Raw genomic sequence first — 17,041 nt, 5'->3', positions numbered from 1 at the left:
ATATATTTCGTACTGTTTCTTTTCGGGGGTAGTAATAAGTCCTACCCTCATCAATGTCAGTTATCACAATTAGGATCCGTCGGCATGGGACCAATTACAATGGATATGCTTTGGTATTTACCATCCTACCCACTTCATAATTAGTACAACAAACACTACTTAAATAAGTAAAAAGAGAAGTATACGGCGTGTAACCAGAACGCTGGCAAAAACGAAGACAGGTGAAATTACTGATATGATAATACAAAGAAAATGCGAAAAAAATACAAAAAATCCTATTTATTTTTATTTATTTTATATCTTATTAGAACGGCAGTGCCACTTACACTAACTAGATGATTAATAATAAATTTAAATACAAATAAAGGTAAAAGAAAAAAGACATGATATACAAAACGATAAAAGATCAAAGAATTTTGAATATGTACGCTGAGAAAATTGAATGACATATTCATGTAATGCTCTCAGCGTACTTCAGTAACTCCCGAACCAGTATTTATAGACCCATCATTAAATGGGTCCCATTGAGCATTATTGTCCAAAAGCGCGTTGAACGATGCTAATGAAGGGTATAGGTGATAGGTATAGATGAAGGGTATAGGTGACATAGATCTAGCAACAGTGCGATGATGTGGGACCACGAAAAGTTTATTTTTTCGTCGACGAAGATTACTATTGGATTCAGGGACACGTATGCGACACAGTTGGTTATATATAGTTTTGTAAAAGTTTACGATATTGCAAATAAAACATCTGAATGACGCTAGAGGTCAACGAACGTTGTGTAAGTAAGCCACTCGGAGTCAATGCCGTATCGTAGTGGGGCGTTGACCCGAGTTAGGCACGCTATACATTTGTTTTGAAAAATACTAAATCACTAAAACTACAAAATGAGGTAAATGCTTATTGGTATTGGATTGTGTTTAGGTAGTATAACAATAACGCTAAGTTTTTGCTAGCGTTCTGGTTACACCCTGTATATGTGTAGCAGCAGGTGTGTCGTAGCTTTAATTTTACAAGGTGACGTCTATTGCCATCTCAACCTGTCGTTTACTTTATGTGTATTTCTTTAGACACAATAGGTAGGTATTACGTATTTTCAACCATCCAATCGGAGTATTATTTGCAATGACCTTGCGACATTACAATAGTAATATCTAATAACGAAACCATGTCTCGGGTACGTTTCCAGATCGTTTGTTTAGCATATTATTTTCTTACGTCTAGTAAACTTTCAATTGTATATTGATTTGGCCCGAAGTTTTTGTACTTGTAAATAATTTTAGTATGGCATGGCAATATTAATCAGATTAGATTTTCTTTTACCATTTACATTATTTTGTGTACTTGATATCAATAAAAATTATCCTACCGCTATATCCCATATAGGTCTCTAGTTGGGACTTCCACACGCCATGGTCTTGCGCCGGCGCCGTCTGAATCCAGCGGTTCGCTGCGACTCGTCTGATGTCGTCCGCCCACCTGGTGGGAGGTCTTCGAACGCTGCGCCTTCCGGTGCGAGGTCGCCATTCCAGCACCTTGGGACGCCAACGTCTATCGGTTTTCCGAACTATGTGCCCTGTCCGAGACATGGTCGCTAACTATGGGCCTCATAAGAAGCCTCAGAGTCAATCAGAGGGCGATGGAGAGAGCTATACTTAGAGTTTTTCTATATGATCAAATCAGAAATGAGATCCGTAGAACTAGAGTAACCGACATAGCTCAACGGGTTGCGAAGCTAAAGTATTATAGTTACTATTCGCGGCAGAAAATAATGTACATACATCAAGCCTTTAGAATGACATTTCGGCTTTGTAGAGCGTTGTCTGTGTCACTTATACCTATATGTGACGTTTTGTCGGTCTCAACGACAGAGACAGTGCTCTAGAAAACCACTACCTCTTTCTAAAGGTCGATGTGCATTATTTTCTGCCGCGTATTGTTCTTATTATGGTTCAATTAGTTAATATTGTGATCTAATATATTAATTATTCATCAAGCTATTATAATATTGACTACTATGTGCGATAGGTAATTAATTACTATCGTCTTCTACTGACTACGACGTACTAATATATTTTACAATATTGATATTACCCAGGTACCTATATTCCCCGACTAACGATTTATTAAGTAAGCAGAACCGAAACGGTTTGATGTATTCAGATGAAAATAGGTAGCAAAAAGCTTAAACTCAATTAAATACCAAAATACGTAACGTACTTTTTAATTGGCTTTTTCATATTCAGCAAACATGTTAATTAATACAGCCATTCGAACAATTTAGGAAAAATTTAAGAGTTAGGCAGTGATCCGACCGCCGACGATGAACGACAAACGAGTAGAACTAGAAACTATAAACGTGCTGGCGATCAGCGGGAAGCGAGTGTGTAGTTTCGATACTTTTGTCGCCGGGCTAGAAGCGAGTGTGCAAGTGCGACGAGTAAATACTCGAGCCATTCGCCCGCGGTTGCCAAACCTGCGCGCGCGTTACACGTGTTCAAGCGAGCGAGCATTGCTGAACGAATATCGCTGAGCGAGTTTGTTTTTGAAAGCTCGTCGCTCAGCGACAAAACTAGTAAAGCGAGTCGTCGACGGCAGTGTGAATAGTCAAAAAGCAACTTTTGATATATGCATCTCTTTCTTTTACAAGGAATGTACCTACATTTATTGTGCGTTTCTTGAGAGAGATCATCACCGATAATTAGTCGTTTTCTCGCCGGCGGTCGGACCACTACCTTATACGCAAAATAAATAGTTATTTATTGATTAGGGTACATAAAGTCGTATACAGTGTAATACAGCTGTTGAACTAGAGGGTAGAACTCCACTACTGCGGTGAATACCAGAGCCACTAGAGTGACTAGCCTGCTCACAGCTCGCACAATATCCAAGCCCGTAGTGTGAGGAAGGGACTTTCGTAGTGACTTGTCTTGGTAGATAGTGTCTTTTGGTGCTGTTACCTGAAATGTGATCTTATACGAATCAAATTTAGACGACTAAATTTCCCTGGCGCAGTGGTCATCGCTGTGGTCTTATTAGTGGGAGGTCCCGGGTTCGATCCCCAGCAGGGGTTTGAAATGTTATAATTTCTAAATTTCTGGTCTGGTTTTGTAAAAAAAATCCTATACGTAGGAAAATTTGTCTAACTTTCCGCAAAATTGTTTTTATACCTATGAAAGTGTGAAGTATCATCACTCATAAATTCATAATCCTTTGATTTATGGGTGTAATAAATTCATCCATACTAATATTATAAATCCGAAAGTGTGTCTGTCTGTCTGTCGGCTAGCTTTTCACGGCTCATCCGTTTAACCGATTTTGATGAAATTTGGTACAGAGATAGCTTGCATAGCGGGGAAGAACATAGGCTGCTTTTGATACTAATATTATAAATCCAAAAGTGTGTCTGTCTGTCTTGTAGCTTTTCACAACTCACCCGTTTAACCGATTTTGATGAAAGGTACAGAGATAGTTTGCATCCCGGGGAAGGAAATAGACTGCTTTTGATCCCGGAAAATCAAAGAGTTCTCACGGGATTTTTTAAAACCTAAAACCACGCGGACGAAGTCGCGGGCATGATGATGTATTCTATATTTAGGCAGGTATTAACTTTACAGTCTAGGGCCTGTGTCATCAATCAATGACTACAATGTTTGGAATACGTATAAATTATGTATATCCAAAGCAACTACAATGCAAAATAGATTTTATTTTTAACCAACCTATACCCACCCATTGAGTTAAATACCCAAGAGGAGCAATCAAGCGCAACAAAAGCGTCACAACGTATGATTATAAAGAGGTAAGTTTAGATTGAATATAAGCATTTTTCGGTACAATTAATATTTGTCTATTACCCTATGTACTTAGTAATTTTTTTTCTAATCCATGGATATAAGGCTCTCCTCTAAGGGTGTTTGGTTATGGCCTATGAAGATAATTTCAATCAACGTCTCCACATTCATAGGATACTCATTATCAGCAGTAACGCCGTCGAAGCCGCGGGGCACAGCTATTTTGGATTAAATAAGATGGGCAGGTAGGAAGGTCTTATAGCAAACGTTAGCCGGTTTTTTATCATCTTAATTTATTAGCTTATGCCTGCGACTTCTTCCGCGTGGACTACAAAAATTTCAAATCCCTATTTGGCGTTTGAATTTTCAAAAGTAATTTCTTAGCAGATATCAAGATCATAATAACTATCTGCATGCCAAATTGCAGCCTAATGCGTTATGTACTTTGAGCTGTGTGTTGATAGATAATCCAGTCAGTCAGTCATCTTTTACTTTTATATATTTAGATTTATGTTACACAAAAATTAATTTGTATATTATATTCGTACGGCGTCAACTTACAGAGTAACAAAACACGAGTTATCCCCTTTGTACACCGGTGAGTCTATTTAGCGAGACATGCTGCTCTAGTAATGTAGCAACTCTCTGTACCTACCTGGAAAACGGTTCCCGGTTCAATATTGGACGGAAAGTTTCCTAGGTAAGTTTTCGGGCATGGCTGTGAATTATTAAGGGTGTTCAGAAGGGCGACCAAATTAGGGAGTACCTACTTTATTTATAGTTTAATTTCATGGATTTAATGCATAAAAAGGTGGGAGTTAACAGCTTCTGGTATTTGGTTGCAGGTGTATTGAACTAAATCTAATCACTACGATACCCATACCCATATTATAAATGTGAAAGTGTGTTTATTTATTGGTTGATTGGTTTGTTCTTCAATCGCGTCGCACTGCCTTGTTCTAAAGCTCAAGTTTGTCTACACATCTACAGCCAGCGCTCCAAGCGGAAACGTTGCGAAATTAAAATCAGCGGGATTGAATTTTTGACTTCAGTTTAAGGCTCTTTAATAGGGCCATTTTACTTTGACGTTATTGTGTTTCGACTCTCGAATTCTAGCAACGTTGGTGAGACGTAAAATCTTATACTAAGCGTACTGGAGAGTGACATAGGCTACTTTTATCCCGGAAAATCAAAGAGCTCCTGCGGGATTTTTAAAAACCTAACTCCACGCGGACGAAGTCGCGGGCATCAGCTAGTCTATAAATAAATAAATCCTACCTTATCTACACCGGTGTGATCATTTTTGACATCCGCGTGTATGGGTTGTGCGTGGTTTGTGCGGATCTCCAAAGCGCCTGTGGCATCTCGCTTACATCTGGCCAGAAGTTTGGCAAACTGAAAAGTAGTTTTTTTTCCCAGAAGTGAGGCCTGAAGACTACAATATCCCCAAATGGACAGTGGAAATATAATAATCCCTCTACAACCTCTCGCACTGCCAAGAGTCACTAGAGATCTCTCATAGAGATAAGTGCTTCCCTGTCCACTTTTACTGTCTTATTTTCTCTTTATTGTAAATGTTTCTGGTACAAATAAAAAAATGTACCTAGTTAAGATTTTTACTTTCATTTTCATCATCATTTCATCATTGTAAACCGAAAGATGGACGAAAAGATTGAAGGGGTGCGTATTGCTTGCTTGATGGCTGGGTTTTCCTGCATGTTTAGCAGTGGAATGGCGGGCGATGCATTTCGCATGCTGCATGTTGCACCATACAGATTCGACCTGTTTCAGCGGATTATAGCAAAATAAGCTTTTGGTTCATTGGACAGAGGTCTCTTGTAGGGACTTCTACACGCCACAGTCTTGCGCCGCCTGCATCCAGCGGCTCCTTGCGACTTGCCTGATGTCGTTCGTCCACGTTTCGTGGTCCGTCCGTCCATAATTGTGTACTTGCTTGTTATATTAAATAGGTACCTATATAAGACTTACAGTTCCATCGTATTTTCCATAAACGTAACAACTCGAAACAAGGACAAATAAAACCAACGATTTCATCTCTACTTCAAAGCATTGCTTTAAAAAACAATTTCGATTTTAATCCAATAAAATGTAAACCATATTTCATTAAACGATAAAAGTAAATATAGACGCATAAAGTAAAATGTAATGTTTTCCACGAAAATGGAATGTGATTTTCTCAAGCAAACAATATAGTTTTGACTCCCCGATTTAAAAATGTTTAAAACCCTCTCTTTATTAGTACTATTTGTTTTAGTGCAAGGGCATAGAGGCGTAAGTTTTTTAAACTTAGTAATCCGTGCTATTATTATTATTATACTATATATAGCTCAATTACCACTCACTGACTCACTCACTGACTCATTGACATAATTGTTCTCCTAGAAAGAGATAGAAAATGATATAATAATGTATGGGAGATATGTTCAGAAGTGGGATTCGAGTAGGGAAAAATTATGACATTTCAGAAAAACAAGATGGCGGCCGACCTGACTTTTGTAACTTTTTTGTTTTCCAACCGATTTTGTTTAAACTTGCAGCTCTTGTAGATGTTAGTAAACGATTTTTAGAAAATGTAAAAAAAAATGGAAAAACAAGATGGCGGCCAAGATTTTCAAAAAATTCCCTCCTGTAAAATTTTGTATGAAACTTTTTTTTTTCACTAATACTTTCGTATAGAAGACAATGATTCCTTTAGGGCAACATATGGAGGGAGCTGATGATTGAGGATTTCGGAGACGGGTGAAGGGCACGCTCAAGGTATTGAAGATAGGTGGGAGGTGCTCGACCAAATGTCATTCGAAACCTCATCCAATTGCCAAAAATTTGAAAAAAAATTCAAAATTCCGAAAAAAAGATGGCCGCCATACAAATTTCATCCGCGTCCAGCTCGGAGGGCATGAAAGATGGAAGACTGGTTTCTTAGCAACAGATGATCAGGGTCCGAAGGTCTACTCGATGGATGGAAAAAAAATTCAAAATGGCGGTTTTTTTTTTTCATAGAAAATGTACCTATGACTTTTTTTAAATTGTTCAAAATGGCCATTATAGACCTCGAGAGCTGCTTTAGCAGCTCGAGCAGCGAGCAAAATACTAGTTATTATTATTTTTATACTATATATAGCTCAATTACCACTCACTCACTGATTGACATAATTGTTCTCCTAGAAAGAGATAGAAAATGATATAATAATGTATGGGAGATATGTTCAGAAGTGGGATTCGACTAGGGAAAAATTATGACATTTCAGAAAAACAAGATGGCGGCCGACCTGACTTTTGTAACTTTTTTGTTTTCCAACCGATTTTGTTACAACTTGCAACAATTGAAGATATTAGTAAACGGTTTTTAGAAAAAGTGAAAAAAATTTGAAAAACAAGATGGCGGCCGAGATTTTCAAAAAATTCCCTCCTGTAAAATTTTGTATGAAACTTTTTTTTTTCACTTGTGGTTTCATATAGAAGACAAAGATTCCTTTAGGGCAACATATGGAGGGAGCTGATGATTGAGGATTTCGGAGACGGGTGAAGGGCACGCTTGAGGTATCGAAGATAGGTGGGAGGTGCTCGACCAAATGTCATTCGAAACCTCATCCAATTGCCAAAAATTTGGAAAAAAATTCAAAATTCCGAAAAAAAGATGGCCGCCATACAAATTTCATCCGCGTCAATCTCGGAGGGTATGAAAGATGGAAGAGTGGTTTCTTGGCAAGAGATGATCAGGATCCGAAGGTTTACTCGATGGATTGAAAAAAAATTCAAAATGGCGGATTTTTTTTTTTCATACAAAATTTATGACTTTTTTAAAATTTTTCAAAATGGCGATTATAGACCTCGAGAGCTGCTTTAGCAGCTCGAGCAGCGAGCAAAATACTAGTTATACTATATATAGCTCAATTACCACTCACTCACTGACTGACTCATTGACATAATTGTTCTCCTAGAAAGAGACAGAAAATGATATTATAATGTATGGGAGATATGTTCAGAAGTGGGATTCGAGTAGGGAAAAATTATGACATTTCAGAAAAACAAGATGGCGGCCGACCTGACTTTTGTAACTTTTTTGTTTTCCAACCGATTTTGTTACAACTTGCAGCTCTTGTAGATGTTAGTAAACGATTTTTAGAAAATGTAAAAAAAATTGGAAAAACAAGATGGCGGCCGAGATTTTCAAAAAATTCCCTCCTGTAAAATTTTGTATGAAACTTTTTTTTTTCACTTATGGATTCATATAGAAGACAAAGATTCCTTTAGGGCAACATATGGAGGGAGCTGATGATTGAGGATTTCGGAGACGGGTGAAGGGCACGCTTTAGGTATCGAAGATAGGTGGGAGGTGCTCGAGCAAATGTCATTCGAAACCTCATCCAATTGCCAAAAATTTGAAAAAAAATTCAAAATTCAGAAAAAAAGATGGCCGCCATACATATTTCATCGGCGTCCATCTCGGAGGGTATGAAAGATGGAAGAGTGGTTTCTTGGCAAAAGATGATCAGGATCCGAAGGTCTACTCGATGGATTGAAAAAAAATTCAAAATGGCGGAATTTTTTTTTTCATACAAAAATTTTTATTATTCAAAATGGCCATTATAGACCTCGAGAGCTGCTTTAGCAGCTCGAGCAGCGAGCAAAATACTAGTTATGGATATACATCTACTCTCACGCCCGCGTACAAAATAGATACATATAAAAGCCAAAAGAGTTATAATATACTTACATACATAAAAATAAATAAACCTACATAAACATTACATACATACATATTTGTACCGGGCGGAGGATTACACCCCGGCAGGGGAGACCAAACGGCCGGGGGTCAGGGCGACAGGTGAAGAAATCGGCGGACTATCCTAGCCGAGTCCAGCAAGACCGCTTTTTGCATCCTGGCTGCGAGCGAACTGCCACGGAACCCCAGTCGCCTCAGATGTTGAGCGAGGCTGACTGGGATCAACCCATTCGCAGATATGACGATTGGGATGATTTCAGTGGACTCCACATGCCACATGTCGGAAACCTCGTGAGCCAGATCGAGATACTTGCGCTTTTTCTCCGTCTCAGCTCTCACGAGGTTCTCGTCATACGGAATGGTGATGTCCACCAAAAACACCCTCGACTGTGCCCGGTCCACCACCACAATGTCAGGCTTATTCGCTAGAATAGTCCTGTCCGTGATGATGGACCGGTCCCAATAGAGCCGGACTCCGTCGCGCTCGAGTACCGGCATTATTATTATTATTATTATTATTTTAAATAAGAATATTAGTCATATTAAATGACTAATATTCCCCTTTCCTCTCCAATTAAGCGTCAGGCTTGTGCTAGGAGTAGGTACGACAATAGTGCAACGGGCGGGGTTTGAACCGTCGACCTTTCGGTTTTCAGTCCACTCCTATACCGGTATTGCTATTGAGGCTTATAAATATAATATAATTATCACAGTATAAAGAGAGACACAGTAGTCCGTGGCCCGTGATCTTGTGGTAAATGACGACTACGACATAGCATATATTGAAGGGTAGTCATAGGGCCCAAACTATTAGTTCTGGTCGCTCATTCGTCCCGCACTTACCGCACGATTGCTCTAGGCTTCGTCGAACCGCGCCGTCTCCCTACTAAAATTAATGTGCCCCAACGGCGCTTCAATATTGTAATAAATATAATTGTTTAATAATTTATTAATATTGGAATGCATGAATAATAATAAATGAATAAATAAATGAATAAATGAACCTCAGTAATCACTAATCTGTATGTAATATCATATTATTATCCTAACTCTTTGCTAATATTATAAACTAGCGACCCGCCCCGGCTTCGCATGGGTGCGACGTAGATACTAATGTGGGGTCATTGAGGTGTCATTGCCTCGGAAACTCTCAAATGAGAGGATTTTTTTCCGACCTAATTCACATTATTTCAATTTCTCTAGGGATCTCTAATTTTTTGAGAATTAAACTACAGCTATAAACCTTCCTCTAGAATCACTCTATATACTGGTGAAAACCGCATTAAAATCCGTTGCGTAGTTCAAAATATCTACGCGTTCATACATACATACAAACATACAGACGCGGGAAGCGACTTTATTTTATACTATGTAGAGATAGAGAAGAGAAGATGTAGAGAAGAGATGCGAAAGTTTGTTCGTCTTTACCAATGTTCATCGTAGTCCTTAGAAACTTTTTGATTTTCTAGGAGCCTATATCCTTTCTCGGGATGCAAGCTATTTCTGTTCCAAATTTCGTCAAAATTGGTTCGGCAGAGTTTGAAAAGTAACTCATAGACAATCAGACAGACACTTTCTTATTTACAATATTCGTATGGATAGATATATCGAGGTATTCTCTGTTTTCACAATTTATATGTACTTACTTACATACTTTAGCCGTGCAGCATCAGAATTGAGGAGATGGAGTTAGAAGTTCAATATGTCTATACCTACTCTGTACACGGAACCCTAAAAATCAATTGACCGGCAATATCAGAGAGTTGTTTTATTACTAGAGACATCCCCAAAGCGGCTTCAATCAAGACTATTTTCTACTTATTATAAAAGATCGGATGACGAGCGGTGATGGCCTAGTGGTTAGAACGTTAGCGTTCTTTTCAGAAGTTCAGGGTTCGATCTCGGGCACGCACCTGTAACGGAATTATATACGGTTTTAGTTATTAAATATCCCTTGCATTAACGGTGAAAGAAAACATCGTGAGGATATATGCATGCCTGATCTCGATGGTTCTCAAAGGTGTGTGAAGGATTTGGCCATAATCCGCCACTGTGCGGATTGACAGCTTCTGTCAATCCGCACAGTGGCGGATTATGGCCAAATCCTTCTCATTATGAGAGGGCAACAGTAATGAACCGGCGCGGCGATGCGTTGAGCGACCACCAGGTTGAGAGACGATGAATTAAAGAAAAAAGAAAGAAAGGAAGACAGAAAGAAGGAAAGAAAGCAAAACGTTGATTTCATAAATTTCTCATCACATTTTATAACTAAGAGTGTGTCTGTCTGCTAGCCTTGCACGGCCCATCCATACAACAGGTATTGGTGAAATTTGATACAGATATAGCTTGCATCCCGGGGAAGGACATAGGTTACTTTTTGACCCGGAGTTCCCATGGAATTTTTATAAACCTATAACTACGCGAACGAGTCGCGGGCATCACCTAGTAATCAGTACCCTTATTATAAATGCGAAAGTGTGTTTGTTTGTTGGTTTGTTGATTTGTTAGTTTGTCCTTCAATCACGTCGTAATGATGCAACGGATTGACGTGTTTTTTCGCATGGGTATAGATTAACCCCTGGAGAGTGCCATAGGCTATTTTTTATCCCGGAAAATTAAAGAGTTCCCACGGGATTTTTTAAAAACCTAATCCCACGCGGACGAAGTCGCGGGCTAGTATTATAATAAGGGAACGTTTTTGACGTCTGATATCATATTGTTTTGCTCCTCCTAAGCTGTTTAACTCGATGGCGGCAACCTTTATTGCATGCAAGGGTGCTTGTATCGAAGGAAACATCAACAGTAAATTTTCCAGTCTACATAAAACAGACAATATCAATTTCAGCCTGCAATATATCGATGAGTCTATAACATATTGTTGGTTTTTATAACATTCTTTTAGTTTATACACTACTAGCTGATGCCCGCGACTTCGTCCGCGTGGATTTACATTTTTCAAAATCCCGCAGGAACTCTTTGATTTTCTGGGATAAAACTGAAAAGTCAAATGATTTATTCAAAATAAGTAATAAATTACTCTTTTCGATAGTCAGTTGTTGGATTTGTAGGATATAGGGGTGATTACGCAAACTTAAAACTAAAGTTACGAGGGTTCCAATCGCGCCCAGGTCTGAGAAGACCTGGGCGCGTTTGGATTACAAAAGTAGCCTATCTGTTAATCCGGGGTATAATCTCCATTCCAAATTTCTACCAAATCCGTCTAGTACTTTTTGCGTGATTAAGTAACAAATATCCACACTTTCACATTTATAATATTCTTAGGATATTAGGATTCTCATTTGAGAGGAGCACCCGTACTCAGTAGTGGGCCGGTGATGGGTTCAGATGATCATGATGATGATGGCTTTTTCATGCAATCAGGTAAATCTTGTTATATTAAATAATAAAGCCTTAATATGGTAGGTATATAGGCATTTATGATCATCATCAGCATCAACCCATCGCCAGCACACTACTGAATACAGGTCTGCTCTCATAATGAGAACGGCCATAGTAGGTAGACCATGCTGATTAAGACTTCACACAACTTTGATAATATTATGGAGGTCTCTCAAGTGTGCAGGTTTCCTCACGATGTTTTTCTTCACCGTTAAAGCAAATGATATGAATGAAAGTAATTGCTTAAAACGTACTGTAACTTTAGAGGTTAATAAATCGAACCTCGTATCCCTCCAATAGGAGACCGGTGTCTTAACCACTGGGCTATCACTGCTTAAAGATAGGTTTAACATTACATTTTTTATGCAGAAAATACAGCATGAAGCTGATGCCCAATCAGCGTTAATGCCTCAAGAATTGAATCCAGCATTCGCCCCGGATAAGGCAAGTTTTATACAAACTACTCATCATCATCAGCATCAACCAATAGACGTCCACTGCTGGACATAGGTCTCTTGTAGGGACTTCCACACGCCACGGTCTTGCGCCGCCTGGATCCAGCGGCTCCCTGCGACTCGTCTGATATCTTCCGTCCACCTAGTGGACCAACGATGCGTCTTCCGGTGCGAGGTCGCCATTCCAGCACCTTGGGACCCAAACTTCTATCGGTTGTACGAACTGTGTGCCCTGCCCATTGCCACTTCAGCTTCGCAACCTGTTGAGCTATGTCGGTTACTCTAGTTCTCCTACGGATCTCCTCATTTCTGATTTGATCACGTAGAGAAACTCCAAGTATTGCTCTCTCCATCGCCCGCTTAAAACGACTCATAGTAAGCCCTAAATAAGTAAGCAATTAATTAAAATTCGGTTGCATGACAGGGGGTTAAAGTTCCGTCAAGATTTGAGAAATTTAGAGTAGACGACCTCCCTGGCGCAGTGGTAAGAGCTGTGGTCTTATAAGTGGGAGGTTCCGGGTTCGATTCCCGACAGGGGTTTGGAATTTGATAATTTCTAAATTTCTGTTCTGGTCTGGTGGGAGGCTTCAGCCGTTGTTACCATCCTACCGGCAAAGCCGGTCCGCCAAGCGATTTAGCGTTCCGGTAACGGCCGCATCCATCTTAGATTACATCATCACTTACCAACAGGTGAGATTACAGTCAAGGGCTAACTTGTTGAATAAAAAAAAATAAGTTCATCATGATTAACCCATCGCCGGCTCACTACAGAGCACGGGTCTCCTCTTAAAGCAAGAAGGGTGGTCATAGTGTACCATGTCGGCCATGTGCGAATTGGCAGACTTCACACACCTTTGAGAACATTATGGAGAACTCTCAGGAATGCAGGTTCCCTCGCGATATTTTCCTTCACCGTTAAAGCAAGTGATATTTAATTACTTAAAACGCACATAACTACGAAAAGTAAGGGGTGCGTGCCCGGGATCGAACACCCGACCTCCGATTAGTCCTAACCACTAGGCTATCATACCTATGGCTGTTACAGCTAACTAGGCTTACTAACAGTGGTGATTTTCGAGTTATTTGTAAGTAAAGTAAGCTAAAAGGTATTTTATTACAGGAAGCATGGAACACAGTGCTTGCGACACGACAACGACGCCAAGCCTACGACGACACGATGCTAAGTCGTCTCAAGACCTATAGTCGTGTCGTAACATGCATAGTGCTTGCCGTGTCCGCCATAATTGAGATTGTTGTCTATTTTGTAGAGATCTATTCTACTTGAATAAAGTTTATTCCTATTGTAGGTAACTGGGCCTTATTTTATTCTTCTCGGTGGGAACGGCATTCCGAACCAGTGGTAAATTAAAACTACCTGACTATTCATAAGCACTTGTAAAAAGTTTACATGCACAAAAAAACATATTCTATTCTATTCTATTCGTGATTTGTGATCATGATCAACAGATCAGCGATTCACTATAGGTAGATAGATACCTACTGACTACGGGTATCCTCTCGTTTTGGCTTGGCCATAAGGTTTGGCCATAGTCTACCACGCTGATGGCGCCGCATGTCGGATTGGCAGACTTCACACCCCTTTGGGAACATTATGGAAAACTTTCAGGCATGCAGGTTTCCTCGCTGTTAAAGCAAGTGATATTTACCTACTTATTTGTTTAAAATGCACATAACTTCGAAAAGCTAGAGGTGTAAACCTCAATCGCACCTCAGCGGGAGAGGTGTGCAGGCTCGACCGTACCAAAGGGAGATCTCCCACCGAGCGGTTGGTTGTGCTCGGTAGCGCCAGCTGGGCCGACGGTTGTCTTGAAACTTCCATATATAGTCCAGATTGCAGGAAACTCCGTTAGTGCGAGTACTGTCGCAACCGCCACAAAATAATAATAATAATAACACCTTATACCATGACAATGTCATGTCATGTCATGTCAATGGTTCACTAATAAAAAACGTATAAAAAATTGATCATTTCACCAAAAACTTTTCAAACACTACACAAATCACAATCGTCGTATTCCGCAAACATAACATTTTTCAAAAAAAACATTTGACAAACATTCTACTAACAAATGTTTTACTTTGCAAATGTGCTGAATGTTAAAATATAATATAATTTAAGTATAAATTTATTATTTAAATTGGCAAAATAAATTTGATTTGTAAAACAATTTTAAATTAAAAAGGTTTCCAAATAATATCCGTATATTAATTACATTACATACCATTGAATTTTAATTAAATCTTCATTACATTAATCACCATCCAAACACATAGTCCGTGACAGATTGAGATGGCAATCGGGGTATAAGGTGGGGGGGAGGCCCCGCACACCCGCACATCATCCGCGCTCGCCCGCACCGGGTTAGCGCAGGGGCTGTGCGGGTGTGTTGTGGGCTTCCCGCCCCGATTGCCATATCGACCTGTCGCGTACATTACTTCGTATCTACAAAATGGCGCCGATTCAACCTCAGTGACGTCTGGATTTCAAACGAGTCGTTCATTAGTATCTAAGAGGTGGCGCTGATTTATTTGGTTCCAAAACCGTGAAATTGTCATTTATATCGATGCGTACGTACTACACGTACATGCGCATAATATTACTTCATCATAACATGTAACCACGCATCCATAAGGAATCGATTCACTAAACAGGCGTGAACTGTGAACTGATTTCCTCAAATTAAATGGCACGGATATCAAGTAGGCTAGCTATAAAGGTGTCAGGCTGTCAAGTGCGGTCACACTGGAGGCAAGATGAAGTGGCTTACGTTACTTGTCGTTTTGGTGGCATTGCTTTGCTCTGCGATGGTAAGAAATTAAAATTTTTACTCACATTTTCTTCATGAAAAGCCTTCAGAAACCTTAAATTTCAAGAATTTTCTTGAAGTTTTAAGTTTTGTGAAGGTTTCACTTCTGCCGCGTTTTTTTAGGCTTCCGTACCCGAAGAGTGCCAACGGGACCCTATTACTAAGCCTCCGCTGTCCGTCCGTCCGTCTGTCTGTCAGCGGGTACCATGTATCTCATGACCCTTAATAGGTAGGGAGTTGAAATTTTCATATAATGTGTTACTGCCGCTATAAAAACAAATAAATTTCAAAATGGCTCGCATGAAAATAAAAATAAATAAAAAGTGTTAAGTATTTCTTGCACGATGGTAAGGAATCCTTCGGGTGTGAATCCGATTCGCACTTGACTGATTTTTTAAACTAGGTAGTCTAGGTACCTAACAATATTTTAATAAATAACCCCTATAATAATAAACCTACTCCTGATATTCTGTATCCGTCTCATTCTCAGGTTTGAGTTTTCTGAAGGTTTCACTTCTATCGGGTTTTAGGGTTCCGTACCTCACCAGGAAAAAAGTACTAGCCGTAAGTACTTCCCGTTGACCTAGAATCATGAAATTTGGTAGGTAGGTAGGTCTTATATCATAAGTGAAGGAATAAATCCGAAAACCCTGAATCATATCACAATACATCACAAAAAATGTATTTGCAATAATTTTCAAAGTAAAATAACTAAATATACCAAGTGAGGTATCATATGAAAGGGGTACCTACCTGTACATTCAAAAACAGGTTTTTATTTATCTTTATGTTTTTGATTGATCGTGTAAAATGTCGAAAAAAATACCCGACTACGGAACCCTCGGTGCGAGAGTTTCACTCGCACTTGGCCAGTTTTTTTTTTTTAAATTTTTTGTGCGGTGCACTAAAAGCCGCATTATATTCTTTTCTAGGCTCAAATGCAGGACAGATCACCGGATTACACGGATAGATACGCAGAGTTAGCATCGCCCGTCCCTTCCAATGTCAACCTCGACGAGTTGGTGGCATCCTTACGTGCCGCTAGCAACCATCCCTAGACCACTTTACTCTGTCCACTATGATATTTTCTATATGATATACTCCATATATACTTAGTAGTTCAAGAAAAAGTAGTAGGGCACTACTAACTAGCATCAGTTTTCCCCTCCAATTATAATATGGGTACCTTCAAGTCAAGAGTGAATAGGCATCTTCTAGGCAAGCGCGCTCCATCTTAGGCTGCATCATCACTTGCCACCAGGTCTGATTGCAGACAAGCGCTAGTCTATAAATAAAAAAAAAGGCACCAGAATACGTGGTAGATCGCCTATAAGATGAACAGACCAAGTGAGGGCTGCGATGGACGTCCCTTTACAAGAGTGGACTAGGAAGCCATTAGAGAGGAATAGAGATGCGTGTCACAGCAGTGGGACGACCACGACCGCTCTATTAAGAGCGTGACGACATAGTTTACTCGTTTTAATGTCCGAAGGTCTCGACAAAAGGTTTCCTTCAAGCTCAGCTTCAGCGGTTCCCTATAATATCTCGTTTGATATCATCTGTCTACCTAGTGGGAAGTCTGTGCATTTGTGCGCTTTACGGAGAGAAGGTATAGAAAATAATATAGAAACGGAATATGCTTTGCCTACTGATAGATTTATAGTATTAAATGTTTGCGCATAATTAAACGAATCCCACTAATTTTAAAATTATTTATAGATCAAAAGTGATATTATGTAATAATTGCAGTGTATTTGTGTTTGATAATAAAGTGTTGAAGCGTGCTGTTGTGTAAGATTTTTGTTGTTTTGTTTT

General features: G+C 39.5%; 2 protein-coding genes across 2 annotated transcripts in view; one reads left to right on the top strand and one right to left on the bottom strand.

Moving 5' to 3' along the window:
• Positions 1-17,041, top strand: part of LOC117993926 (cysteine-rich PDZ-binding protein) — a 305,498-nt gene that overhangs the window by 242,165 nt on the left and 46,292 nt on the right. The window lies entirely within an intron of this gene.
• LOC117993925 (uncharacterized) lies at positions 2,752-6,057 on the bottom strand. Its single transcript, XM_034981806.2, has 3 exons — positions 5,787-6,057; positions 5,076-5,192; positions 2,752-2,975 (listed from the first exon to the last, which is right to left on the bottom strand). Exons 1-3 carry the CDS (start codon positions 5,850-5,852, stop codon positions 2,763-2,765), a joined length of 396 nt encoding a protein of 131 aa, XP_034837697.1. The 5' UTR covers positions 5,853-6,057; the 3' UTR covers positions 2,752-2,762.

Source organism: Maniola hyperantus, chromosome 25, assembly GCF_902806685.2.
Source record: "Maniola hyperantus chromosome 25, iAphHyp1.2, whole genome shotgun sequence".
Classification (NCBI taxonomy): domain Eukaryota; kingdom Metazoa; phylum Arthropoda; class Insecta; order Lepidoptera; family Nymphalidae; genus Maniola; species Maniola hyperantus.
The sequence above is the reverse complement of the archived record's forward strand: the minus strand, read 5'-3'. Positions and strand labels throughout refer to the sequence as shown.

What these genes read in the sequence shown, in the direction of transcription:
- LOC117993925 (XM_034981806.2), bottom strand. Translation starts at nt 5,852, where the DNA reads ATGAAATCGTTGGTTTTATTTGTCCTTGTTTCGAGTTGTTACGTTTAT. An exon ending in ATGGAAAATACGATGGAACT is followed by an intron (nt 5,193 to 5,786) that starts GTAAGTCTTATA and finishes ACTACTTTTCAG; the next exon opens with TTTGCCAAACTTCTGGCCAG. An exon ending in ATCACACCGGTGTAGATAAG is followed by an intron (nt 2,976 to 5,075) that starts GTAGGATTTATT and finishes GATTCGTATAAG; the next exon opens with ATCACATTTCAGGTAACAGC.